This window comes from Colletes latitarsis, chromosome 14 (assembly GCF_051014445.1).
Source record: "Colletes latitarsis isolate SP2378_abdomen chromosome 14, iyColLati1, whole genome shotgun sequence".
NCBI classification, from domain to species: Eukaryota; Metazoa; Arthropoda; class Insecta; order Hymenoptera; family Colletidae; genus Colletes; species Colletes latitarsis.
In genome coordinates, this window is record NC_135147.1 from 23,332,317 (window position 1) to 23,359,134 (window position 26,818).

General features: G+C 46.8%; 1 protein-coding gene across 6 annotated transcripts in view; it reads left to right on the top strand.

The window, feature by feature from the left end:
* The window catches only part of Hth (Meis homeobox homothorax), a 526,461-nt gene that overhangs the window by 224,489 nt on the left and 275,154 nt on the right, over positions 1-26,818 (top strand). For 5 of the 6 annotated variants that reach the window (XM_076782345.1, XM_076782344.1, XM_076782343.1 and 2 more), the window contains exon 8: positions 3,443-3,451. The exons of the other annotated variant lie outside the window; for it this stretch is intronic. In XM_076782345.1, the coding sequence (XP_076638460.1) occupies positions 3,443-3,451 (9 nt within the window). The remainder of the gene's footprint in view (positions 1-3,442; positions 3,452-26,818) is intronic. 6 annotated transcript variants of the gene reach the window in all.

The following is a 26,818-nucleotide window of genomic DNA, read 5'->3' on the forward strand; positions in this document are numbered from 1 at the left end:
AAACAATTTTCATATTTGAGCAACGAGCGGTGAAAATCTTGGCTGCTTAGAACGTTCAACGTTTATCTCTGTTTCACTCATTCTTAATGTTTTTTGCCTACAATGTTATCGAGCTTAACGCGAGCAGGCGATCCTAAAACCAGGCAAAAGAAGAATTTAATATTTAACACAGTGGTCAATTTCAGTGAAACACTTACTGAATTATCACAAGTAGTTCTCACATAAGAAGACAAAATTGGATCAAGGCTCTACGACTAGTCGACATAAAGAAGCTAGACAAGAGTTTGCATACACAAACATTACGTATTAAAAACATTTCTTTGCACACTTATTTAATTTGAAAAATTGCAATTGAAGAAATGCAATTACAACAGCGTGGGGTACAAAATACAACACGCCAAAATCTACTAGGAAGTATGGAAAACCGACTAATCGAAATTCTTGAAAATAAGTGAGGTTTCACACGTTACTAAATTATTGTTACAACTTAGTTCAGTTCTAATATTTGAAGAATTCCAGTTTTATAGTTATGAAACGAGAATAAATCAGCTTTCTGTAATTCTCCGCTTTTCTAGCGGATGCAATTTATCCTTCTCTGGCAGAATATCGTTTCTTAACACAATTTCAAACACGGTACACTTTGCTTTTCATTATTTTAACAGCAGCATGTAAAAATTGAAAATTTTAGAGTGGTAAACTTATGTTTACCGGGGTATTCGAAAGTAAGAATTTTGAAGCGTATCGCGGTAGTTTGGCGTGGGAACGGGGCGTAAGGACGATCCGAATGCTCGCGGATGGAAGAATGGTAGCAGCTCACGGATCGGTGCGAGCAGCGATCGGGCAGGAAGCGGTCTTGCCGGCGCTTTTATCGATCGATTTGCCGTGTCGATCGGCAGCCGAGGCGCTAATGGGTTAGTCAGCTCGAACACGACTCGAGGCACGGCTCCGTGCAACGAGCCGTGCCGCGCGGGACGGAGCGTGCGAAAAATCCCTGCTTCCTTCTCCCTCGCGGGGCTGGTTGCGACTGCAACATATGTAAATGGCGGTGGTACGCGAGCAGCAGAACGCACACGGGTCGGTCTCTCGCGTGTTCCCTGGACCCGTTTCCAGCCGCTCGTCGCACAGGACCGAGCTATCTCGCTCGCGGAGACACCGAGTCGCGCCTAGGAATAATAAATAGAGATAGACGAACGCAGATAGCGGATACGGGGAACGGGGAGGCCGCGTGTCCTGCCCACGCAGAGATTATCTCGAGGAATTATGAGTGACCGCTCGGGCTTCTAGGTTATGCAAAGCTGCTATCGACGCCGCTCGTCCGTGAAACGCTCCACGGTTTTCGATTCCTAAAACTTGGGGTCGCCTCGAGACCGGAGGTGAAAGCGGTAAAAGCAGACGCTACGAACCACCGGTATCTCTTTCGCCGTTTGCTAATCACGATCGATTGCAGGCGCCTAGTCGGAAACATCTTTTCTAAAGGTGGCGAAAAGTGTCGGGGTCGTTGGGTAACATTCCGCGGAGTTGCTAGTTACTGGTCTTGATGTGGGAACTCTCTCTCTTTCCGGGAGTGTGTTATCCTGATTGCTGGTGACCTCACGGTGCCCTAGGAAATCGAGGAACGTTATTTTCGTAGACGAAGGAAGGATTTAATGGTGGAGTAGCTCAAGTGAAAGTTGGGATCAGGTTCATTTTATGAATCATTACTGTGAACCTTTATTATTTTGGATGTTGATATTAGGTTATCATTGTGTTGTCAAATTTTAAAATATTGAAAATTCCAGTGTGGGTGGGTGGGGGAGGGGGGAGATTTAGTATTCGTGACCCCCAGGTGGCTCAGATATAAAATACCTATTACCCAATACAAGATTGTCCAGCAATCGTGTGTGTGTCGTACGTTACACGCCTGGATGGCGTTCGTCAACCACCGAAACTCGCTCGAGCGAGTCAGAGACTCTGGTCGCTCGCGCCGGTTGTCTTTCCCTATTTTTTTTTAATTACCCCCGTAATTTATGGATCGCGGCGATCTCGCACGGGCCGCGCGATCGTAACAATAGAAAGAAGCAGTGCACCGACGCCAGTCGTCCGTGAAATGCACCGCGCCGGGCTGTTTTCGCGGCGAGGAGCGTGTTCAACACGCTCGTTGCCTTTATTATCCCGTTCTGTTCCGCGATCGAACGCGCTCGAGCTTATTTTGTAATTGCTGGTATCACGGCTGCCGATCGAGCAGCAACGATCGACACGAAACTCGGCTGCGTTGGCTAATCGCGTGGAGCTCGATTATTCTCGCGACTTCTATCGAGACCGGAGGCGGGCAAAATTGAATTCGAAGAACGAACGACGATTAAAGAATTCTGAATTATTTGAACGTCGACGTCTTAATTTCGATACGCTCTGTTCTATTAATATACTGTAAGGCAATTCCTCGGCTCTTCGAACGTCGTCTCGTTCCGCGCAAAAACGATCGGGATCGACGGTTCTCGTCGTACGTTTCAATTAGACGCAACAAAAGGCATCCGCGAAGAAACGGATTTTCGCATTTTTGCAACCGACTGCGACCCCGCGTAATTGCGAGCTTCGTTCTTCCGTATGGCGTACCGTTCGAGAAGAATGCCATTCGCGCTCTTAATTCCCTTTTGCACGGGGCACGGAAAGTGAGTTTTTCGACCTGAAACGCTCTTTAGCGCCGAGTGGCAATTAGCCGTGGAATTAGCCGCGCATTCTGCACGCAGCGCCCCCTCTTCGATCTTCTTCTTTGCGCATAAAGTCATTCGAACGGGGCATGTTGCGTCCGGGACTAAGTATTCGGCCCCTCCCCCCGAAAAGCCTGCTACCCAGAAAACGACCTACACTCCCAGGAAATCATCTCCCATTCTGACGAAACTTGCCACTCGAGTGGACAATTTTCTGATTTTTCTATTTAAAGTTAAATTTCATTTCTGTCATGGGATTAAAAGCAACGTGGATACCAACATGGATGCAATAATAATATTCTACATTGTTAGAAATTTCAAAGAGCGATGAAGATCGAGTGTTTTAAGAATTCGAACGATCTTGCATGAATTACTTCCGACAGAATAATATTTTAGAAAAATGAACGCAAGTACCATCCTAGTCTGATGAAACTTGGCACTCGAGTGGACAATTTTGTGATTTTTCTATTCAAAGTTAAATTTAATCTTGGAATTAAAAGCAACAGTATTCTACATTGCAAGAAATTTCGAAGAGCGATGAAGATCGAGTGTTTTAAGAATTCGAACGATCTTGCATGAATTATTTCTCATAGAGTAATATTTTTAAAAAATGAACGCGAGTACCGCTTCAGAGGACTGTGTGTGTGTTTTATTATTAGAGAGAAGGTAGGAAGTAAATAGCGTAGTTAGTAGTAGTAGACGAGAAAATGTGCGGAGGAAATTCGACTAAAGCTTCTCTCTTTCTTTTGTTTCAGACGCCATGGGTAAGTGGACAGGAATTCTCTTCTTCTTTGCGTACTTTCCCGTCCTCCGGTTCTTCTTCCCCGTTCTTGTCCGTCTGGGGCAAGGGTAACTGAGATCGTCGGTAAGCTCGACACGATCGAGTCGATCCTTTCGGCGCACGGAAATCCCTACGCGCAATTGCCGCGCACGCACTTTAATGATCGTAATTAACGAAGCGGCTCCGCTACACTTGTAACTCCCGCGTCGCATCTTGGTTTTCATGCCGCGTGCTCCGGTCCCCGTTCAAGAAAACTCGTCGAACGATTTAATCGCGGCCGCCTCGGAATCGACGATCCTCAGGACACTTCGCGTACAGTACGCCTCAGTATTTCACATTTTTCACGATCGTCCCTAAACGATTCTCTTCAATTTTAAAACAGCGAATTAATTAAACTCTTTACGCTACTCCGTTCGTGGATCCGGAGGATCTAACAGTTTCGGGGCTAAGGAGCTCGCGTTTTCAGTTGTTGCGCCAGCAAGAAATTGTATAACGAAGCCCTGCTACATTATGCAAGCTTATGACTCTTCCGTGTTCGCGACTCGTATTGGAAAAACTCGTTCTCATTTAGTAATCATACGTAAAACCGACTCCCGAAGCGCAAAGAAGTTTTATAAAAAGCAGTTTGCTCCGACTGACACGGGTACCGTTGACGTTACACGAAATTAACCTTACAAGTTCGACTCTCGGTTTTCCGTGTAACATCGATCCGATCACGCATCGACGGATAACCTCGGGCTAAGTAGAATTATTCGAACGGAAGTTGCCTGTCGAGACTCGTTTAATAATAATAATTTAATAGTTTAAATGGTGCTGTCTCGCAACCGACGAGTCACTTGAGTTTGTCGATTTATTCGATCCGAGGTTTTCATCCGGCGATCGATGATGGACAGAAAACCAAGGATCGAACTTGTAAGGTTAATTTTACCTAATGCCAACTGTACACGTGTCGGTCGAAGTAAAGTACTTTTTATGAAACTTTTTTTGCCCCTCGAGAGTGGGATTCGCGCCATGATTAATAAATGAAGACAAGTTTTTCCTGACGCAAGTTCCGGACGGAGAAGTCATAATTTTTGCTTACCGTACGATCTTTTTCTCACTCTCAAAAATGGGCTCTATTCGACTGTTACAATTATAGATCCAGACTGTAATCTTTTAATATCGCTATTGCTGTTTTTACGGGCACGAACGATCACGCTAAAGGGCCTGAGGTGTACCGGGAACGACGCTCCATCCTTTCGAGTATAGTTACCAGGGACATAATCGCGACAGGTTCGACTTTACGAACAAGGATTGACAGGGACTGTACTCCGCGACGATCGTCGAGCGATCTTGCACGGCTACCGATCCGTTTCTGGTCTCCCGTGGACGTTTCTTCGGATCTGTTCTCTCTGTCGCGCGCGCCACAGTAACGAGGCGCTCCAGCGGCTTAATTAGATTAATTAGATTGCAGTCGAGGCGGATCGCGCGTTCCAAGATCTGTCGTGATCCGCGATCGACGCTTCCGACGTTACGTTTTCATTTCTGCCGCGTCGATCGATTTGCAAATTGACCGATATCCATTATCTGATACACTTCCAACATCGAAGCATACGATTCACGCATGGTCCAACTATTAAAATAATTAAAAAGTAGTTTTCCCCATATACCATACGTATTTTAAATAATTTCTCCGCCATTTAAAATTTAAATACATGGAAAACTCGATACGCACAAAATCTTACTCTAATTTGTTTGCAATCTTCGATATTCTCATTTTAGCTATTAAAATAATTAAAAAGTAGTCTTTCTCGTATACCATGCGTGTTTCAAATAATTTCTCCGCCGTTTAAAATCGACATATATGGGAATCTCGACACGCAGAAGATCTTGTTCTAATTTATTTGCAATCTTCGATAGTCCGTTGTTATTAAAACGTCACTTTGTTCGTCACAGTTTGATTGCAGGATTTTTGCGGAAGCGCGGCCGCATGGTAATTCACCTAAATCGTATATCAAAACCGTAATCTACCGTACACACGCGGCGCCGTGGAATCCTTAACGATGTAATTAATATGTAAACTGTAAAATCTGTCCGGCAGAGAGTCGGCGTCCTATAAATATGTATGCGACACATCGGGGCCCGGGTGCATTCTTCATTATAGATCGCCTCGAAGCGACGTCGTAATTTTTTTTTTTTTTTCGGCTCGATATCGTCCTTTACTCGAATCCGTCTCTCTCGTTTTCCACGCGCACTTTAGACTTTATCGGCACGATCTTCGTCCATTCCATAAGTAATATCGATAACTTAAATTCCGCGTGCATGAATATTCATGGCGTCGGTGGGTTTGTCGCGCGTACAGTGTAGCAAACCGCAGACGATTTACGATCGCGCGTACGAGAGATCGACGCGTGTTTCGCACTTTTTGGGATAACCACGGGCGGAGGAAACGCCCTCCAGCCACGAATTATCAGAGATAATTCGTTTGGGACCGTACGTCGACGTAATTAATATATAAACGACGAAAGCCCGTACACGGACGCCTATAAATATTTATGCATTGTATTATCCAGCGAAACGAACCGGTGCCTCGAACGAATAGAAAATTACACGAACGTCGCCGTATAATATTCGAGGAGATAATGACTCGAGATGGAGAAAGAACTGCGAGTTATCGATCCCTCGACCCTTTATTCCGTCGGTCGATCTCGTTATCGGCGCGGGAAAAATGGTCGCCGCGGTATGTTCGCGGTCGCGATAAATATCCTTCGGTGCGTGAATTATTTTAATAAGTCGACGAGGAAAAGGTGCTGCCCGCGAGTTATCGATCCCACGACCCTTTATTCCGTCGGTCGATCTCGTTATCAACGCCGTGGAAAAATGGTCGCCGCGGTTATGTTCGCGTCGCAATAAATCCGTTGCACGGTTGAATTATTTTAATCGTCCGCGAATCGTGTTCGAGAAGCAAGGCGACGCGTCGAACACGGAATAAAGTCGAGCTCCGCGAGCCACGATACCCCGGAGGAGCAATATGCAAATTCCTGGGCATCGATTATGCAGAATTTCCTCCGCGGGATCGAACGATATTGAATGAAGTTATTTCGAGGTCTTTGTAGGACGTCGGTGCACGTTCGATCCGCTCGTTTTCTAATTTTGGCGCGATTCATTCACGGGGGAACATGCCCGTTTCACTCGGAATTGTCGATAATTCACAAATGAGCGGTGATTAGGGGAAAACGTACGGAAACGGAATATTTTGAGAATCGTCGAGGGTCGAGTTTTACATTTGCGATGTAAACAAAGTTTGAAAACGTATCGATGGCCTTATAGGATGGTCCGAAGTTTGCATTCCGGTGGCTGTGTATGTTCGAATACAGAAAGATTCGACAAGTAGTCCCTCCAACGCTAGTTTGAACGCTCTCGCTGCTGGGCCCGCATAAAAACCTTCTTCGCTGGGCCGACTTTTTGGTCGTTAATTAGTTGCATTTTTTTACGATTCCTCGCCGCGTTGCACACACGAGCAATAGCTCTTTGAAGGGGCGAGATACAGACGAATGGACGATGGGAGAAGGTAATGGAGGAAGGAAAAGAGGAAGACCGCGCGCGAGTTAATTTTTAAACCTCTCTCCTCGCATAATGTTCGCCATTGTGCGTTCCTCGGGTTTTCCTTCGACGGACGTCCGCTGAAATCGACGCAAAATGCGCTCATTGTGTATTCTAGGTTTTGAAAGAAACGTAGGAGTACCTCTCAATACAATGGTACCTTCTAAATTAATAGTAGATGATAAATAAAATCTTGCTAGCATCGTGAAAATATCTGTGTCGCTGTATCGTATCTTTTGTTTTTTTATATGGGAATTAATTCAAAACAGTTTAATCCATGAAAAGGAGAGCGTTTGTTGCGTGTCTCGTGCGTGTAAAAAGGAGCTTGATACTTCTTGTCTTACACGTACGTCGTGCGAGCCAAATTGCGAAAGGGTTAAGCGTAATTACCACTCGCGCACCAAAGTGTTCATTAACGACCCGTGTCGTGGGACCGACAGGTTACGGCCCGATGCCAGGGACTCCTCTACATTGTGTCGAATCAGTTGCGACTCGATCATCCCGTCTCTTCGAGGATAATTAAAAGAGCATTTCAGGGCCCGAGGTTGATGATCCTGGGAAAGACGCGACGAGCTGGGAATTCTCGACTTGTCGCGCGTTCTGCGAGCCGTATACGCAATCGTGATAACATAATTTCATGTTCTACTGTACCGGGGGATACCAAAGTTCATCTCTCAAGGACTACTTACATTTTAAAATTTAACACGTCGACAATTAATTCTCAGGTTCGAACGTTGGAGGAAATAAATTCGAATACGAAAATAACAATTTTAAGTTGCGTAGTTCACCATTGAAAATGTATTGGTGTTAAAACGGTGTTACTCTAAGCGTGGTTTGGAGCACCTGCGGGATCCTTCGCGACTAATTCCTCGTGAGCGGTGTCACTTTCGCCCGAGCGACAACCCGATACACTGTGTTACTTTAACGCGCCATAAAATCTGCATAACGGAAGCCCGGCGGAGAGCGTGCGGTCGGGACGAATGGCGGGACCGGGCGCGGGTTAATTAAAAAAATTCAGTAGCCGCGGTAAATGAGGAAAATTAAATTTTATGGGAACGCGGTTAATCCCGTGGTACGCGACCGGTATTTATTGGCTACCGGTGCCTGGATCGCGTCTGACGTAATGGGAACGATTTTCGGGGAAGGATCATCGTCCCGATAAGATAAGCACCCTTCGGCGTCGCTTCTGTTGCCTCTTTTACGACCCGGCGTATACACGTCGACGTTCTTCGACACCTCGGTCCATCCCCCCAAACCAGAGTCCATCCAGACTCTCCCCCGTGTCTCCCCAGTAATGGCTGCCTGTTTGTCGGATCGCGCAACAATTAGAATGCAAATCTACTAGGTCCCAGACGCATGTAAAACTCTACTCTGCCCTCCGTTGGCTGGAAAGCCGTAAAATTTCGAGGTTCCGTATAAATCAGCAGGATGAAAATTAGTCGGTCGGCCCCGATTTAATTAATACGAGCGCCAGGTTATTTCGACCAGCCGCCATTTTAAACGAGGCTGATCGCTTACCGGCAGATTTTCGCTACGAATATTGTTAATTAGATCTCGGGGCGTCCACGAGAGTCGTGTAATCTCGATTGGCTGATTAGACTTTTACGGTTGTCGGGTGTCAATAACAACGATCAGGATTTAATTTAACGGTGCGTAAAAATCGCGTGGCCCCGGTGACTTCGATGCGTGAATTTTAGGCGTGCTCGGCGCAATCCCTCTGCTCGTTTTTAATCCTTTTCGGTCGTGAAGTTCTTCCGAGTACCTTAAATTATTTTCGGAGACGCTGATTTTAATAACTTCTTCGCCAGAATTTTATCTGTATGTAAATTGTTTACCCGTGTGAAAGTTGTAGCCAATTTATTTGTAGACTATTTTCTCTCTCTCGTAAATTCGTACCAATAAATTTCCCAAGAGTCCAACGAGGAGTGAAAACGAATCTGAAAATAAAATCGGGGAACGCGGAGTGATTCTTGCCCGTAAGCAGGTTGGTTCTCCGAGACGATATGGGCCCTTAAAACGAACCTGACCGAAAGTGTTCCATCCATATGATCATAAAAGAATCGCGTCGCTGCGGCGGATCGTTCGTTACGGGCCCAGTACGGGCGAGAGACCGCAGGCAGAAGCGGTTCGAAGATACAGAGATCCTTACGAGCGAAAATACGACAGTATTAAAGTCGGTTTTACATCGGCCAGGAATGGATACGAGCCGGTTAGCGTCGATCGTAGCGGGGATTTTTCTAGCGGGCGCGTATCGCCCCTCGGATTTGCCCCTAATAGCGATTCTTACGAGTTCCGAGACACCGCGGAGTTTTCCGATGCTCGAACGGTCCCTCGAACGACTGTTTGGTCGGTTTACACGAGAAACGAGCGCCGGAGTTGCCTTCTCTTGGCTCGTAATATTTATTAGGCGATAAAGGCGCGAACGAATTCGGGCCAGAGTCGAGAAAAGGGCTAGGCGATCGGCCCTCGAGCCGCGAGATGACGCGATTTTTCCAATCAGTTGGCCTCTAAAGTAGGTTGAAAGTGTCCCATACCTCCCCGTTCCTTGTATCTTCGGTTTGGCTTTACGACTTTGCGGCTCGCGGTCGAACCTGTGTCTCTCTGCATCCTGTTCTACTTGCAGTTTGTAGGTTGTGTACGAGAAACTCGGAGAAAAGCGAGCTCGGAAACAGTGAAAGCAGAGTCCTTGTAAATTACCGTGGCAATCATTAATCGACGAATAAAATCATTCATAACTGACCACTGATATTGATTTGGTAGCATAGACTCTGCGCTTATCCTCACCTGGCAAGAATTTTAATGTGAGACTCTAGAGGCCAAAATAAGACGAAAATCAAGGATACTAATTTGTTGATTGAGGCTACGTTAAAAAGTTATAAAAACATTTCCGGCCACACAGTATACTTTCGGTAAAGAATTTTTTTCTCGAAAGTGGATAGGAATTCGGAGGTATGTCTATTCACCAAAAATGATTGTAATTGACCCCTGCAACCGAAAATAATTTTTTTAAGTCGATTCGAAACTTTTCAATTCCCCCGAATTTCAGGGGAATCATCATTCATGGTCAGACATAGTATTTTCGGTAAAGAATTTTTTCCTCGTAAATGCGTAGGATTTCGGGGGTATGTCTATTCACCAAAAATGATTGTAATTGGCCCCCGCAACCGAGAATAATTTTTTTAGAACGATTTGAAATTTTTTAATTTAATTTTTTAATTAGAATCTCCAGAATCTCCCATTAAAATTTTTCCCAGTGGTGACCGAACGCCCTGTATGTTAGTTCAAATCTAAGAATTATTGTAATTTACATCCTACGCGTCTTTTAATTTCCAAAAATTCCGCAGCAGTTCCCAGCGAAAAGAAATCGAAATTCCCCCCGTAATTTCCTCGTGGCAACCACGCATCTTTCCCCGTGGATGAAGTTGCGGTCGCTCAACAAATAGATTACGTGCCCGTGGAGGATTTTCCAGGCGTATCCTCGCCGATGCCACTCACGTACTTAACCGCCTTTTCCCGTGCCCTCCAAAAATTGCAACGCGTTAGCCCGGGATCCGCTAACCATTCCATTATTAAATCTACGCCCGTATTACCGTATGCCGCGCGAAAACGTGGAACCGATGGCTCTCGAAGGGGGCCGACATTAACATTCAACGAACGTAGGAGCCATCGAAACGGCGGAGACGGAAAACGACACGATTCACGGAGGCTGTTGGATAGATTAACCGTAATAACTTCGTTCGAGTCGTGTATCGTGCGGTCGCGCTTAATCGCGCGGCGATAACGCATCTTAATTGGTACGCCGTTTACCTGGTTCATTTTTCCCCGCGGTACGGAGCGTTCGTTGGCAATCTTGCGACCGGAATCTGCTTTAATCCGAGCAGAACAGAATTATCCGAAAGTTTGTTGTTTCAGTCGTAAATAAAAGTTTCGTCCCTGTTTTGGGCTACGTGCGTTGCTTCGATCTATTTTTCGGGGACTTTTTCGGATCAAAGTGTACTGATTCCCGTGGAAAGGGGTTAGCTGAAACTTGTCGTGATAAATGAGAACTGTTTTAGAAGAAACTTTCGTGGCCCGCGCGAGAAGAAAATGGATAGAACCGACAAGCCAACATTTTTCATATCCCAGGTTTGCTTTTCCAACCCTCTGCGGCCCTGCATCGCGGATAACTATATTTCACTGCAATCCTAAATTCTTTTCTGATATTTTCCCCCCTCTATATTTGATTTTGTTAGGTTCAAGTTCTTTCGCTGGTCGGACAAGGTTATCGTGAAGCAAATAAACGTTAATGCATGTATAAATACGTAAACCAATATAAAAAACACGAGATCTACAAGAGAGATTGTCGTCCTTGTTTTTTACTCATTAAAGTGTTTGAATTTGGTTTTCTGATGCAACGATAAAGTAACCGAGGTGGGTTTCGAGTAATTAATTTCTTATATGTTTTCTCGATTAATTTTGGATCGTATCAACGTTCTTTATGGGTTCCTCAGAGGGACGAATCCATATCGCCACGCACATGCGACCCGTTTCCACAGAAATATCTTTACTAATTATAACGTCTCTCGTCCCCTCGCGATGGTTTTTCGATGCAATAATTATTTAATAAATTCTTTTAATCGTTGCTGGTACCTATAGGAGAAAAATATATTTACAATTTTATTTCTCGTATCGTTAAATGTAAAATGAAACATATTATCATTTACACTAATTATTTCTTCCGCACCTGTTCGCGATATTCTCGTCGTTACTTCGCCGTTTATTCGCGTATGTTTCTCGTAAACGACTAAACGAAATCGCGGTTGTTCGACCGCTGATTACAGTTTTTCTCGAAGAATTTGATAAACGCGCTATTTACGTGACTTCCTTTATAAAAATGAAATTACGAAGGAGCAAGCAAGATTCATAGGATGTCGGAGGCTCAGTGAAAATCCAGGAATATCGCGTTAAATGCGAATCGCTCCTTTCAACAGCTTCGTGTACGCGATTCGCAGATTTAATTTCCCATTAGAGTAATCACACGTTGTTCCTCGTTAGAGTTCCTCGTTTGTCAGACTCGCTAACGTTTGACGATAAGCCACGTAACGATGGAAGCGTTTCATTAGAACCGTTCGAATCGTCCGGAGATCGTCGCGCGATTCGAACGATTTTTTACAAATCTCGTCGACGTATCGTGAAAATCGCAACCGGCCGTTCTACGGTCCGAGGCGGTTAAAAAGAAGTTAATTATCGGGTGGAACGTCGTTGGTAATCGTCGCGCGAACCGGCTCGTTGCTTCCTCGCTAGATTTTACTTTCAAATGGCCGGGGGCATTCTCCTAAGATTGCCATTCGCGATCCGGTGCACCCTGTTTCGACCCCGCGTCCGGGCCCCAATTACGTCCTGGGCTTTAATTATTCCACGCGGAACGATCTCGTTCGTCGGCAATCGAACTTCCGACGCGTCGACAACGATTCGACGGTTACCGAAAGGGTCCATCAATTTTTCAGAGGTCAATATCTTCGATGGAACCAGTTCCGTGTAGTAAAATCGATATCAATTTCCATTTTATAGAAAGCGAGGCAGACAGCTGGAGCAAAAATGAATCGAAGATGTGGAATGTAATTGGTTCGTACGAGACTTCATTTCGAAGAAAACTCGCTTTAAAAATCTTTGGAGCACGATGGTGTGTCTGATCATTACTCACTGGTTCTACTTAGGGCTTGTGTAGTCTTTGTGTTATTCTTAATTATTTGGGTCGGCCTAATATCTGTTTCAGTAATTCAAAATTGTCATCGTGTATCGTCGGGTTCGCTGTTGTGTCTGTTCATTGATTACTGGTTCTACTTGTGCTGGGGCTTGTACAGCCTTTGTGTTATTTTTAATTATTTGGGTCGTGCTAGTATGTATCTGTTTCAGTAATTCAAAATTGTCATCGTGTAGAGTAATGGTTCCTAAAATAAACTCCAGACGTGATTCGTAAATTGAACATTTCTATCCCTTTCGAGTGGAATGAAAAAGACACCAGCAGATTTCGCTATGTATAAATGTGTGCTTGCCAACCCGCGACGTTTATTTAACGAATCATTACTGTAAGACGACAGTATCGAGGTGTTTGTTCGGGTATTAGAGACTGTTTTGGTCACAAAAATGTACGCACTCCGTAGATAGAAGAAAACCTCGGGTCAGCGCGATAATGACCGGTCGGTTTCGGAGCAGAAATATGACAGGGCACCGTTTACGGCTGCGGTTCCCCGATAAATCTCGTGCCCCCCGTGCCCCACCGTGTCGGCCGTCCGATCGGCATGCCCCGCCGCGGAGAAGAACGGTCCGCGGCGGCACGATTTACCGGCAAAACGAGTGGAACCGCCGCGAAAAACCGGAACGTTCCTGACGGACGGGTGACTAAATCGACCCTAAAGTAGTACCGTCGCCGGACACAAAGGGGAACACGAGGCCTATGGAACCGAACGAGGAGAGAAACAGACGTAGCCGCCGCGTAAGGGAGGGAGTCGTCGAGCCTCGGGGGCCTCTTCTTGCCGTTGCCCCCTGTTCCCCTCAGAAAAAGTTCGCGCCTGTGATCTCACCGCGCGAGAAGGATTTAGAGTTGTTTATCTACTTATTATGTCAGCCCGGGCTAATTGGGCATATTTGAGGATCGGTCCCGGAGCGGATGCTCGCACGTATCCCGTATAAAAGAGGTCGAGGTGGTTTCCGTCCCCTCCCTCCCGCCCCTCTATCTCGTCGCGTTGGTTGCTCCACGTTCGTGGCATTTCGCGGGGGCCCACGATTACAAGGGGATAATGTCTGGCCACGGAAGAGAGCTCCCCCGATCCTGGTCCCTTTCCACTCCGCGGGAGCAAGAACGGTCGCATAACTGTCGGCGATCATGACTCCGGCCGCCATCCGTCTTTAGGGAACTATCGCGCCATCAAGTATCCTCCGGGCCCCACCGGTGCTCTTTTTCCGCCCTGGTACCCGGTGCTCCGCCTTTTTCTGCGTCCTCGACTCCAGTTCGGAGCGGCCGTGTCCGCCTCGCCGAAAGATGCATCGCTTCATTCCGCGCCGCCGGACGCAGATTCGCCGCTACCGAGCGGAACGGAACGGAATGTCCCGCTCGCCGGCTCGAACGGGGCCCGGGGAGGGGGCATTATCGGTGATCGATCTCGAAGGGTGCGCTCCTCGGGCCCCGGGGATCGACGCTGGATCACGGAATCGCGGCGCGCTGATACCGTTTCGCGTCGAAATTCCAGCGGCCCGTTCACGCGCGCCTCCGTCCCGGACGATTGCGTTTTTTCGGAAGCGGTTTTACAGGGGAGCCGCTCGTCGATACACGAGATCCGTGAGATAATTCGTTTAGGCTACCGCGTACTAGCAGACGCTCACAGTTTCATCCATCTTTTTATTTTTTTTTGGAGCTCCATTAAAGGCAAATGGCGACTTAACCACGAATTAATAACCCAACCAGTGTATTTCGCAGATGTTGCATCACCTTGTCCGTTTCTTGTACGTATTATAAACCCACGTTAACGCACATATGCTAAAGTGCATAACGGTTCTGGGTAATCTTGAACCAGGTTTCCTAAGTTGCAACGACTGTGCATCGATCATGCATGGCCTCACAGACAGGCCCCTGAACATCTCGCGCCGCAGGGTGGGCAGGTGTTTTGTAATATCTGAGGAACTGTCCGCCTAAGTGTTTCTACAATATTAGTTTCATTGGTCGTTAAATCATCCCACTTCGAATCATGTTCCCCGGACGACAGCGCGAGTGGGCGTTGATTTAGAGGAGAATTCGTAGGAAGGAGCTAATAGGTCTGCAGGAAATCAGGGTTCGAAAATTCAGTTACTCGACTGGACTAATGCTGCTTGCTCGTGGCAGTGTAAGATTTTCGAAAAAAGACGAAACATAATTTACCTTGATCAGAGACCAATCTTCTTGGAATACTCGAAAAGAGTTCGATCACTGATAATCAACGATGAAGAGGACAGCAAAGATCGTAAAGTCTTCAGGTAACCCCTATCGTCATTGAAACGATACTCGAAGACAAAGTAGACGAAGGTCTTAGAGTAATTTAAAATCCACCCGAGGCTCTCGTATCGCAATTAAGACGTAATTTCGTGCCAGGTGCACCAACGATTGAGTCGTCGAGCAATCGATGCACGACGGGAGGAAGAGAGAGAGAGAAAGGGTTCGACGCGGAGAAGGCGGATCAGAGGAGAGAGAATAAAGCGTATTCAGCTGGAATAGCGGGCCAGAGAAGTGGGAGAAAGAGTCTTATCCGGCACTGGATAGAACGTGTGCAGGCAAGGCGGTGCAGTTTATTAATATGATTTATGGGGAGGCGAATGCCCTCGGTGTTCTGGCCATGGTTACTCGGGGGTCGCGCTCGATCGATCGATTCTTGTTTCGCCTAACCGCGAAAGCGTTTGCCTGGTGTTTCGAGCGATCGCCGCGTTTGGAAATGGTCGGGACCGTTGATTCGGCGCCCTTTGTAACGGGATTCGAACGACAACCGCGGGCCCTTTTCTCGAGACCGTGGCGAATTCGTGTCGCGAAATTTTATGGGGCCCATTAAACCTGCCTCGTTTGCGATCGATTGACGCGCTGGCTGTAATTTGGCGCCAAAGTTTCGATCGGAAGGTTTATCCTTTGCCGGCCGCTGTCACGTATGCGTGAGTTCGCTTACCACCGGTTACCAGCCGCTGTCGCGTATGCGCCACGTTGTTAGTCAGTCTTTAGTTTTATTCAGAAATTCACAGTGATGCCATCGGACAAAATTATATAAGAATATTTGTTGATATCGAAGTATTCGTTGCACGGTGAATATAAAAGGTTTGGTGGGTTTTGCTAGGACAGTCTCGTGAAAATGAAGCGTGCGGCCGTCAGTATTAATAAATAGGTGGGGATGAAATCTCATCCCTTTGGGAGTTGCAACGTGTTTTCGACACCGGCACGCTCCTCGAATAAATATAAACGACTCGTGCGTCTCCCGTTCATTAATCTCAAGAATTTTCACTTATTCATCAACAGCTGTTTTCAGTTGCCTCTTTTAATTCCTACTATTACTCACGATAAATGTCAGACAGGTGCACGCTGCAATTTTCTACTCTGTCAGCGCCTCGTCATCGAAAGAACCTTGCCAGCGAAATGACTCCTTAAACCTGTCTTCGTTCAAAACATCCTGCACGTTTTGATCGGTACTGTCCTCGGGATTCTACGATTTATAAAGACGTTCATTCTTGCGCTCGAAAAAGGAAAATGCATGAGTCGCGTGTCTAAATAAATATTCTACAGAAATATTGACTTTCACATCGAACTGCTGAAAAGAATACACCGAAGATGCTTTCTTGTGCATCATGGAAATTATGGCGAGACGCGTAATTCCGATCGTAGCGATATCAAATCCGCTCCGAGAGCCTTTCTCCGTTCGATGGCCGTCGGTCGTAAAAATTTCCGTAAAATCGCGGGATCGGCGCTCTTGTAAAAATTCTCGGGCCTTTTACGAGTGTCTCGCGTGGGCGTTCGCTACACCGGTCCCCATTTTGCGACGAGCCATCGAACGTGGAGGGGCACTTCCCCGATCGACTCTCGGAAATGGTCCGCGGTTTCTGAACGCGCGACGTATTATCGGTGCCATTATCCATAAAGGAATTAACGACATTCTTATCGCGAGTACTCGGCTCCGTCCTTCGTTTGCTTCGTAGTTCTTTGAGAGGAGGAGAGAGACGCTGATGGAAACTGCTACTCGCCGGACAATTTATCGTACAATTAGCACCGTTTAACCGGCCACGCGGTGGAACATAAACCCCGAAAAGGTAGCGTATAACCGGACGACCGGTTTAATCGCGTCTACCGGTGCGTCTCCGTAGATCGGACCGCCGGTATCGCGATCGAACGCGTCTTGCGACTTAATAAGCGGATCCGATCGACGCAACACAGTCGTTTCATGCCCTCGTATTGTAAAACCGAGACCCCAAAATGCGTCATTATGTAACACTTAAAATAAACCACGAATCACGGCCGATTATGGGACTCGGGGGATATTTGGGACCCTCGTTTCTCGAAGCTGAAACGAGTCATTACGTAATTTTTAAATGAACTCGAATCATGATTCACGACGGAAGTGGATATTAAGGGCCTCGTTTACGTTGATTTACAGTAAGGTCGCCTAAAATGTTTATTATTTTTCGATCATCGTACGGTAGACTCGAATTTTTCGTATTAATTCGCGCGCAAATTAGCGCGAGATATATCATCTTGAGTGGTACAATTTTTGCAACTTTTGGCCACCGTTCGCGATGCTCGGTGTACGCCGCGATGCTGAACGGAGATTCGGGCCTGTTATTGCCTGGCGTCACGCGATTTATCGTGTCAACGCGGTTTATTGTAAATTGCTCGATGAAAGAGCGAATAGGACGGAAAATTTAGCGTAGCGATTATCGTATTTCTGTGACGTTCTGTTCGTAATCGCGGCGAAGATAAATTCGTGCTCGCTGAACGGCGGAGCGTCGTCGGTCGTCGACGCGGTAATGGCGAGTGGCTTTTTTCCCTCCCCGCTTCGTCCAGCGTTGTTTAAGTTTATTAAGCTTTGCTCGGGCGAACGGAATCGCACGCAACGAAAGTCGAACGATTTCTTTTTCGCCGCGTTGGGGCTTGTGTCACCGTTGCGCGCGAACCGTGTAGAACACGAGTTCGTTAATTCCGATTTTAATCACGTTAATTTACAGATATCGTGCCGCGAGACAAACTTTCCCGGAAGTTAACGACGTGATTTTTAAGACCGATACAATTTCGTGAAACGTTCGGTGATACGATTATTGGCTATTCGGGGGTAAAAATGTTTCTACTTAAAAAATATCTATAAGGGTACGTATAGAATATTAAATTACTCGAGCAGACCTGGTCTTAATCGTGATCGATCGGTCCCGCCAGCGACGACGATTTTTTTTCGAGTTTCGTTAACGAATCTACTAATTTCGTCCGATCGGACTCTTAAATAAACAAGCGATGGCAGGGACAATTTATAGCTACACGGACCGACTAGGAATCGGACGGGACGGTCGTAAACGTTTGAGTTACGATCGATTCGGTCGACCCGTTCAAATTCCTATAAATTACATTTATAGGACGGGGCAGATTTTATCCCGAAACGATAACTGTAATTTCCCATGACGTTACTTATGTATTTAAATCCCGCTTGTTTTCCGGGGACGATGTATCCTCTAAAAAATTCATTCTTTCACTTAATTTTCTCAACTGCTCGGAGTGTTAGAAACCCCCTCGTTTCTTAGCCCCATTTCACCCCCCGAAAGTCTCTAATTCAGCATCGTGCGCATCGAAGACGTTTGTACCCAAAACGAATTCTCTCCCAAAGTGGACCACGTACGAGGAGCACGTATATGTATAAAAAAGACCCTTGACCATGAAGAGGGTGGTTCGGAACCGCACGAAAGTGGCGAGTGGTCAGCGTCGAATACGAAACGAACGACTGTCCGCCCTGCGGATGACGGCGGCGTGCCGTACATAAGGTAGTGATCGTCCATTCGCACGAAGGAACCGACGCGTGTCGGTAGGGGGGAGGCGACGGGGGTACAGAAACGAAGAGGAAAGACGATTTTCGCGCGTGGATCGAACGAGGAGGAGGCGAGAGGGAGCACGCGACGAAGGCGGAATAAAAAAGGAGAGGCGAGGACCGAATCGATACAGCGTTGCAACGGGGTCCGGCGTTCCCCTCGGGACCGGAACGGACGATTTCCTCGGGTTCTGATCAAAGGGAAGGCCGCGTGTACGCGTAAATTCTCGCCGTGTAATATTTCATGAGCCGTTTCGCTTTGTCGATGGCCGTCCGCGCGAGGAATAGGGAATGCCGTCCAAGAGCGCGCGGGTACTGTTCGCCACCGAGTTCTCCCGATGGGCAACTCCTCCGCCTGGCCTCTGCTGCGAAACCGGGCGAACCAGGGTGGGACGGGACGGGCCCCGAGGGGGCGAGCGGGGATAATTGCACCGGACACGATCCGCTGTCTCGAGGTCTCTCACGCGAGACAGGAAGGCGAAGGAGGAGACGAAGGATGGAAAAAACAGGAACGGTCGGCCATTCGCGAGCGCCTGTCGCGGGATCGTCCTATTTGATCCTTCGCGCGGATCGAATTCGGGTCCCACCGGGCATCGATCTCTCCTTAACCCCTTCGCGCGCACACAACTTGCGACCGCCGCAATTATCGCGTTCTTGCCTCTGTTCTCTTCCTATCAGTACCCCTCTTTCTTTGTTTTACGCACGAGAGGTTGCAATCATTTATGGAGAAACGCAACGTATTGTTTGTACTCGGTGCAAAGTTAGAAGGTCAATGTTATTTATTTATTAAACAGACGTAAAAGCTGTCAGGGTACGAAGACTGCAAACTGACGAGCAGGGAATGTAACAAAATGTATACAAATTGCGATATACAGTGTGCCCCGTGGCATGTGGGAACCACTTCAGGACTATATTCTACACACGAAAATAAAAAAAGTTCATAGAAACATACGTTCTATCCGACCTTGTTTTCGAGCTACGACGAGTTGCACGTTGGTATAATTATTTCGAAAGTGCCTATTAACAACGTCGGAATGCTAAGCGAAAGAATTGTACAAGGCTTGCATGAAATTCGAACACTTCCTGGACAAATGGAAAGTGCAAGATAGTCAATGACAAAAAGTCTCCAGGCCTCGTTTCGAACAATTTTACGTGTTGAATGAACACATTTTGTTGAATAGGACGTATGTTTATATGAACTATTTTTATTGTTTCCGTGTGTAGAATCTAGTTCTGCCCCACATGCTACGGGACACTCTGAATAGACTAATGTAGCAAACATCAGTAGTTCAGGCAATCAACTAATTGCTATTGATCAGAAGGTAATTTCTGTTTTCTAGTTGGAACGGAAAGGATAGTGGTCTATTGGCGCTAGAGAAATGTTCGATAAGCCCTTTAACAATCGCTCGTGGAAATAAAAAGTCGAGGAAAGAGAAGGGTGGAGAAAACAGGAACGTCGGCCATTCGCGTGCGCCTGTCGCGGGTTCGACCTCTTCGATCCTTCGCGCGGATCGAATTGCCGCTGATTGACCGTTGCAGCCAACTCCATGCCCAGGCATGGATCTCTCCTTAACGGCCTCCCGAGTTTTTTCGGTAGTCGGTCTGCTAAATGCAACATCCTTTTATTTCGAAAATATACTGGTTTCCGACATTTTTCTCGATTTCAAAGTACCTCGAGGCTTCAGCAGGATTTTTCTTATCTAAACTCAACGCTAGACAAAGACTGAGCAATATTTTTACAACGATTACAGCCTACAATCGCGTAGGTTCTCGACCAACAAACACACAATGGCGGAGGGGTATCGCGATAACGATATATCGGGAGCAGCAATAAACCGTAAATAATATAATAACCAGTCTCCGTCCGTGATAGGCGGATGGTTTTTTTCTCTGTGCCTCTGTTGGGCTCTCGTCATTCGTGGGACAGCAGGTATTATGCACGATTCATACGTGTGCAACGCACGTCGCCAGGTGACACGGCGTCGGCGGACGACCGTGCGAGATAATCGTGGCGCGCTTTAAAGACGGTCGCGGTTAATGAGCGTCGTCGCCCTTTTGCAATACCTTAACGAACCGAGCCGATTCGCGACAAAAGCAACGTCCCGTTCTACGAGATCATTAACCAACCAAAGACTGCGTTATTCTTCGCTCTGTCTTTTTTATCCTCCTCAGAACGCCGTTTCTTCCATGCTTCTTCAGGGTTATATTCTTTAGAAATATTCAAGATTAGCACAAAAAATTTTTGAGCTGTTTTCAGATACACAATTTTGTGCAAACTAAATAACCATTCGTATAGTTGAATATAAAGGCTTCTTGCAAGGTCTTCGATTCCGAGTATGGATTCGCCATCGAACTTAAAATGCGTCGCATCGAGAGTCGTCGATTTAAAGAATCTCGGTCCTCGAATTTTGTCCATACGCGCAGTCAAGGTTGCTTCGATTCGAATTCAGCCCGCTTTCGAGATTTCATTCAAATTCGCGGCGGTGTCGGCGTAATGGAGGACCTGGACATCTGGCGGTCGATGCATTTAGAAAACTGCGCCGGACGGAAAAGGACAACGACGAAGGGGCAAAAAATTTGAAATTCACGTGGCGACGCGGCCCCGCCGCCGATCGGTCTTCCTCTTGGACGTTTTAGTGGCTACCGTGCCTCGCATCTGCGAGCATCTCTCGCTCCTTTGCTCCAAATCCGACGATTGCTGGAGTCTCTTCGTTATAGAGGACCTTGTCATTTCTTCCATAATTATTCCTAATTTCTAAGTAGAAACATTTTCTTATTACATAGTTGTAATTATTATAGATAGTAGCAAGTTCCAACACCTTCCTCAGAAAAGCTTACTTTAACTATCTTTTACCACAATATTGTAATTATTTGAAAATTTATGTAATCCTTCTATAAATGCTAGAAAGGAAAGTTGATTTCCATTTACCAATTTGGTAAAAATCAACAGTAATTAATATAATTCAGTCGAGATTGAGAGTTGACTTAACGTTTAAAGGAACAAACAAATTCAGTGAACATTTAACGTCAGATTTTTGAAACTGTGAGTACGTAGCTTCCAGTAGCAATAGCGTGGACGTTACGGGGACCGAATTTCCCATCGTCTGAGCGAACTCCGGATTCCAGAACCGGAACCGACGTTTCCCCCGGCCGTCCGTGGATCACGTCGCGAATTTTTGTCCCGGGTCGCCGGTTGACGTAACGCTCGATGCAAATCGCGGAGTGACAGGTGAACGTGCACCGCGCGCCGTTGGATGCAAGTCGCACGGGAGCGCAGCGTGACGCGGCTGGATCTCTTCGTTACCTTCTTCGTCCGCGAAAGGGACGGGTATAGGATGATGCACGGGCATCGGAAGCGGGCAAGAAAGCACGGGGGACAACGATAGACGGTCGTAACGGGAGCGAGAGAGCGACCAGAGGGGCGGCCAGCAGCTCCCGGAGGCGCGTCACTCGTTTATTTCTGCACGAGCACGTTGCGCAATTCGACGTACATGCACGACGAAGTGAAACGGAGCGCAATGACGCACCGTAGTCGCACGGAGTCGATGCATCGAAGAGGATCGCGGCAGTTATCGAAGATAAATCACTCGGAGCCAACGCGAGTGGCAGGGGATCCGCTTATTGCGAACAGGAAGTGCCCGGTGGCGATCTTAGGTAGCGAGAGAGGACTGGTAATCGATTCTTATCGTTACCGGCCAAACGCTGGAGATACGAGTAATGGGGATTTATTATACAGGGTGTCTACCGTAATTGTACCTAAAACGTGACTGAGCCATCGAGCTGAATTATAAAATTAGTTTAACTGTGTCTGTTTATTGTCGTTACACGCCCCGTAAAAGAAACTTGGTGAAGACGTAAAACAGGAAGCGAGTCGAATACGTTAATAACGCTTGTATCCGATAGAGCGAAGCAAGGGATTTATTATAATTTCGTTATTCCATCGCCGCCCTAATCGTCGATTCCACCTCCGTTTCTCGGACCAACCGGGCCTGGGCTTTTACGGCGAACGAATTATCGCGCTCGATACTTTCAGCGAACCGATTTGCATTCGCCCGATCGTTATTGCCGTATTAAAAGTTAACGATGACACGCCGTGTTATTATATTCCGTTTCAATAACGGCAGCCGCGCATTAACCGCGCGGTAATTCGTTCGAAATTAATTAATCCCCGATAATCGCGAAGACCGACTCGAGCGTTCTCCGGTGTCGTCGGACGGGGACGAGCCTGTTTCAGAACCAGCCAGCAACATTGTGCTCGTTCGAACGATCGAGAATAACCGTCGTACGCTTAACGACGCTTCACGCTGTTGCGATAAACGCTCGTCCTGACAAATTAGCTTTTGGATTAATCTTGGTGCCGCCAAGGGCGGGTCTGTTCCGACCCTTTCTTTATCGCGTGACAGTTCGATCGGCTACTGTTCATACAGGTTCCGTTGTTCGTGATAAAATTAGACAGAGGATGATTCCTTGCAGAGGAACGAGAAGAAAAGGAAGAACGAAATTTTTCGTAATGGAACTTCGTTTTCGAGAGAATCGAGTTCGAAAATTTATTGGGCGCGCGTGCAACAGAGTTCGACTTGGACGTCCGCGTAAGTAGAATCAGTGATTAATGGTTGGACGCGCCAGCCAAGTTGCATTCAATAGCGTAGAATTATCTCGAAAACGAAGCACTATACGAGCGAATTTCATCCCATAGTTTTGAATTATATTTATAAGAGGAACAGTATTCTATATTGATTAGATCGTTTACTATTATTTATTCGTCAAAAGTATGCAAAATTCGTTTAATATTAATTCGTCGTACGATACGTACGTCTACTTTGAATCTTTTTCTTTCCGTAATGAAAATATTAATCTTATCCGACATATCATTCGAGGTACAATATTTATGTGATTTTTAATGATTGCAATGTATAGTAATATTCATTGACGTAAATTATAGCTCGGATATCGCATGAAAGTTTTATGCGAAGAATAAATATGATTCTTCGTGATATATTTCACGATAAAAACATTATTTTCTGGGCATCTGCGCTATGTCACTAATTGGTACTTATTATTTCGTAACAAAAAATAATGTTAATGTTTTAAATTCAAAGTACTCTTTATAGTCGTCGTTCTCTGTAGCACGATTTTCGAGTAGAAAGAATTGAAAGTTGCAAGCTCGAATGGCTAAAATGGTTATAGGTCCCACCGACCGGACATCGGAGACCAGTGGGATCGTCGATCGCGAAGGATCTAAGCTAAGGATCTCCCACCCTTTTCAGTCACGCCCCGACAACAGACTGTGCGTAGCGCGTCAACGCGCCGTTCGTAAATTCTCGACGGACAAACTGGCAAGAATAGCTCGCATAATTCTTCAAGGCCTACCAGTTTTGACGGCGGCAGGCGGCCTATCTTGGCACAATCTCTTTCTCTCCTTCTCCTCGTCCCTCTGCTCGCTCGGAGCGTCTTTCCTCTTCCTGGCCTCTGTCTTTCCCTCGTTCTGTCCGTCTTTTTTTCACTCTGCTCTCTCAGCCAGTACGTCGGCATCGCGAGGCGAGCGATGGAGGCGCTCGTCTCGGGGCCAGATCCTCCGGGAGAGAAGGACTGGGCCCCGAAGAATGCGGGCCCCCGGAATACATGCACGCGGATATGAAGTACTCGGTGAAAGCGGATCGTTAGCGTGCACGTTATCGCCGCGCACCGTCGCGATAAAACGCCATCCCACGGAATCCTGTCGCGTTGTAGAATAGCTAAACGAAGAAGTTACCAGCTACGCGCTAATTAAATCGTTCCTGAAAGGGGACCGGTCGCTTTTTACCCGATGCAAACGCTTTCGAGCAATTTGTTCCGTGCAAAAACTCATTTACTACTTCGCTACGACATTCGGTCTTTGAAATGTTCGCCATTACTTTCGATATATGGTGGCGTTGAGCCAAGTAAAAATTGTAGATCAATTTTCGTTTTATTAACTTTTTTGAGCGACCATTTTTCCTATAGAATTCCATGTAGAAGCGCTCGTCGACTGGTTACGCAAGACTGTCGGATGATAGTTTGCCCTGGTCTAGATAGTCGATTAAATAGTTGGAAGCCTGCTAGTCGAAGTCCATTACCAGGCTATCGATCCGCGATATGTACTTTCTGAAATCGTTACCAATATCCGATGCGTGGAACATCGTGCGCGATCGTGAAGATAGAGTATCGACGTGCACGTGGACGGAGTTAATTATCGACTGGCTCGCGGTTCCGGATGACGAGTTGGAAACTGGGACAGAGATCGCTGAGATGATCCTGTCGTGTACCTTGCCACGGTAGTTGAGAGACGGGCGAACGGTTCGCGAGCGATCGCTTCGGAATCGCGCTATTTCCGCGTCTCGCGAGCTCGCGTCGTGGATCGAAGGTTAGGTAACGAGTTGGAGAAGAAGATCAAAGGAGGAGGAACTCGTTTGTTCGTGGGAGATTGCCGCCTCGAGCGGCTGACGATCGAGGATTCGTCGTGCAGGGGAGTGTGTGCACTGGTGGGAGCCGACGGGAATGGTCCTGGAGGGTACCCGTGATGTAAGAGGAATGGTTCTCCGATCCGATCGAGCTCTCTGATCCTGGCTACGCGTTAAACACGATCGTTTACTTTTTTTTTCTCGATTTTATAAACGATATAAAAGTACGAGGGAAGACTAGGCTTCTCGATGGGACTTGCATTCCTTCCAGGACCATTTTCTTGAGATTCGAGCTATACTGTTATGAGACGGAATTTTTAATATATTGATTCCAACGCATTCTTTCTCCCTGGATCGGCCTCGAAGATCGAAGCGTGGTCGGTGGAAAAAAACCACATCGCTTATCCGTGCTCGATTCTCAGAATGACGTCAACCATGGCCAAGATCGGGTATTGAAAAAAGAACAATCGTCACTTGAGATCATCGGCCAAATTGAATTCCATCGCGTCTTTTCGCGCAACCGCATCCAGTTGATTTCTGGCCTCCAGCTCTTCGCGTCGATCTTCCGGATCCATCGAAGACATATTTAAATAAATGTAGTTTCGCGTTTAAAAGCTTTCAGAACATGGGTATCGGCGTAGAGTTTACGAAGGTCTGTAACGCGCAGAGACCAAGATGGCGCGTGGTTCGTCGTCGGAGGATGACACGGTGTTTATAAGTATGAGTGACGCAGAATCAGGATGACACGTTGTTTGCTTGTACGAAGAGATTCGAAGTTGCGAAGAATATTTACATACGCAAGAAACTGTACGCAGATTAGGGCGTGTACATTACACCAGTGTATACGAAGTCGAGTGAGTCGGAGAGGTAACAGCGATTAAATTCCACTCACCTATCCGACAAGTTGTCACACCTCGCTGCCAAGACTAAACGATAATCTTGTTTGCCTCCGCCGCTGTATCTTCCTCTCGAACGTCTGTTTTTATCCGCGTCGTTCGATACATCCGTCTTATTTATTCCTCTGCAGAAATATATAAATAAACCAGGGAGGTTAGATACCGTGCATACGGAAACGTTGCCGTAATTAATATCCACGTAATTAGTCGAACGAACGAAAGGAGTAGGGAAGAGGCGTTTATCTCTGACGGAGGATCGTCGCGAAACACGACCAGCACAATGAAGCACGGAAGCGTCGTTTATTATCGCAGGACGAAGAAGGTCGGCCTTTAGCCTGTCGGAGGAAACGAAAAAAAGCCTGATAATCGCGTCTCAGCTGGACGCCGATGAGCTATCGGACGTTCTTCGCGGAATCGGATTAAACGCGTCACGCATCGCGGACCGTGAAGGGAAACGAGACGCCCCGACGAACCGAGTGATTCTAATTACACGACGGTTTTTGCGCCAACTCTCGGCTTTTCGCGGCGTTCCGGCGATAATTGTTCCGCGATCCAGCCCCGTCGATTCTTTTTATTCCGTTCGACGCGTTCGTTCCGCTAAATCGACGTCGAGACGAGCAGCTCCGCGGGAAGCATTGTACAGAGCTGGAAAGATGATTAGCAGAACGGCCAATCGCATAGGGATAATCAAAGTTTAACGAAAATGTGTCCGAATATAGACGCGATTAATTCACTGAAATTGTGAAACGGCGTGTTTGACACGTCGAAAATTGTGCGTCCGGAGTTCAAGGACGTCGTTCGAGAGGCCATCTTCGCGGAGGTGTCACTTCCGGCGCATAATTTCGTTGGCACGCGGTCGGGAGACGTAAACGGCGGCCTGCGTATAGTCCCAGCCTCGTTT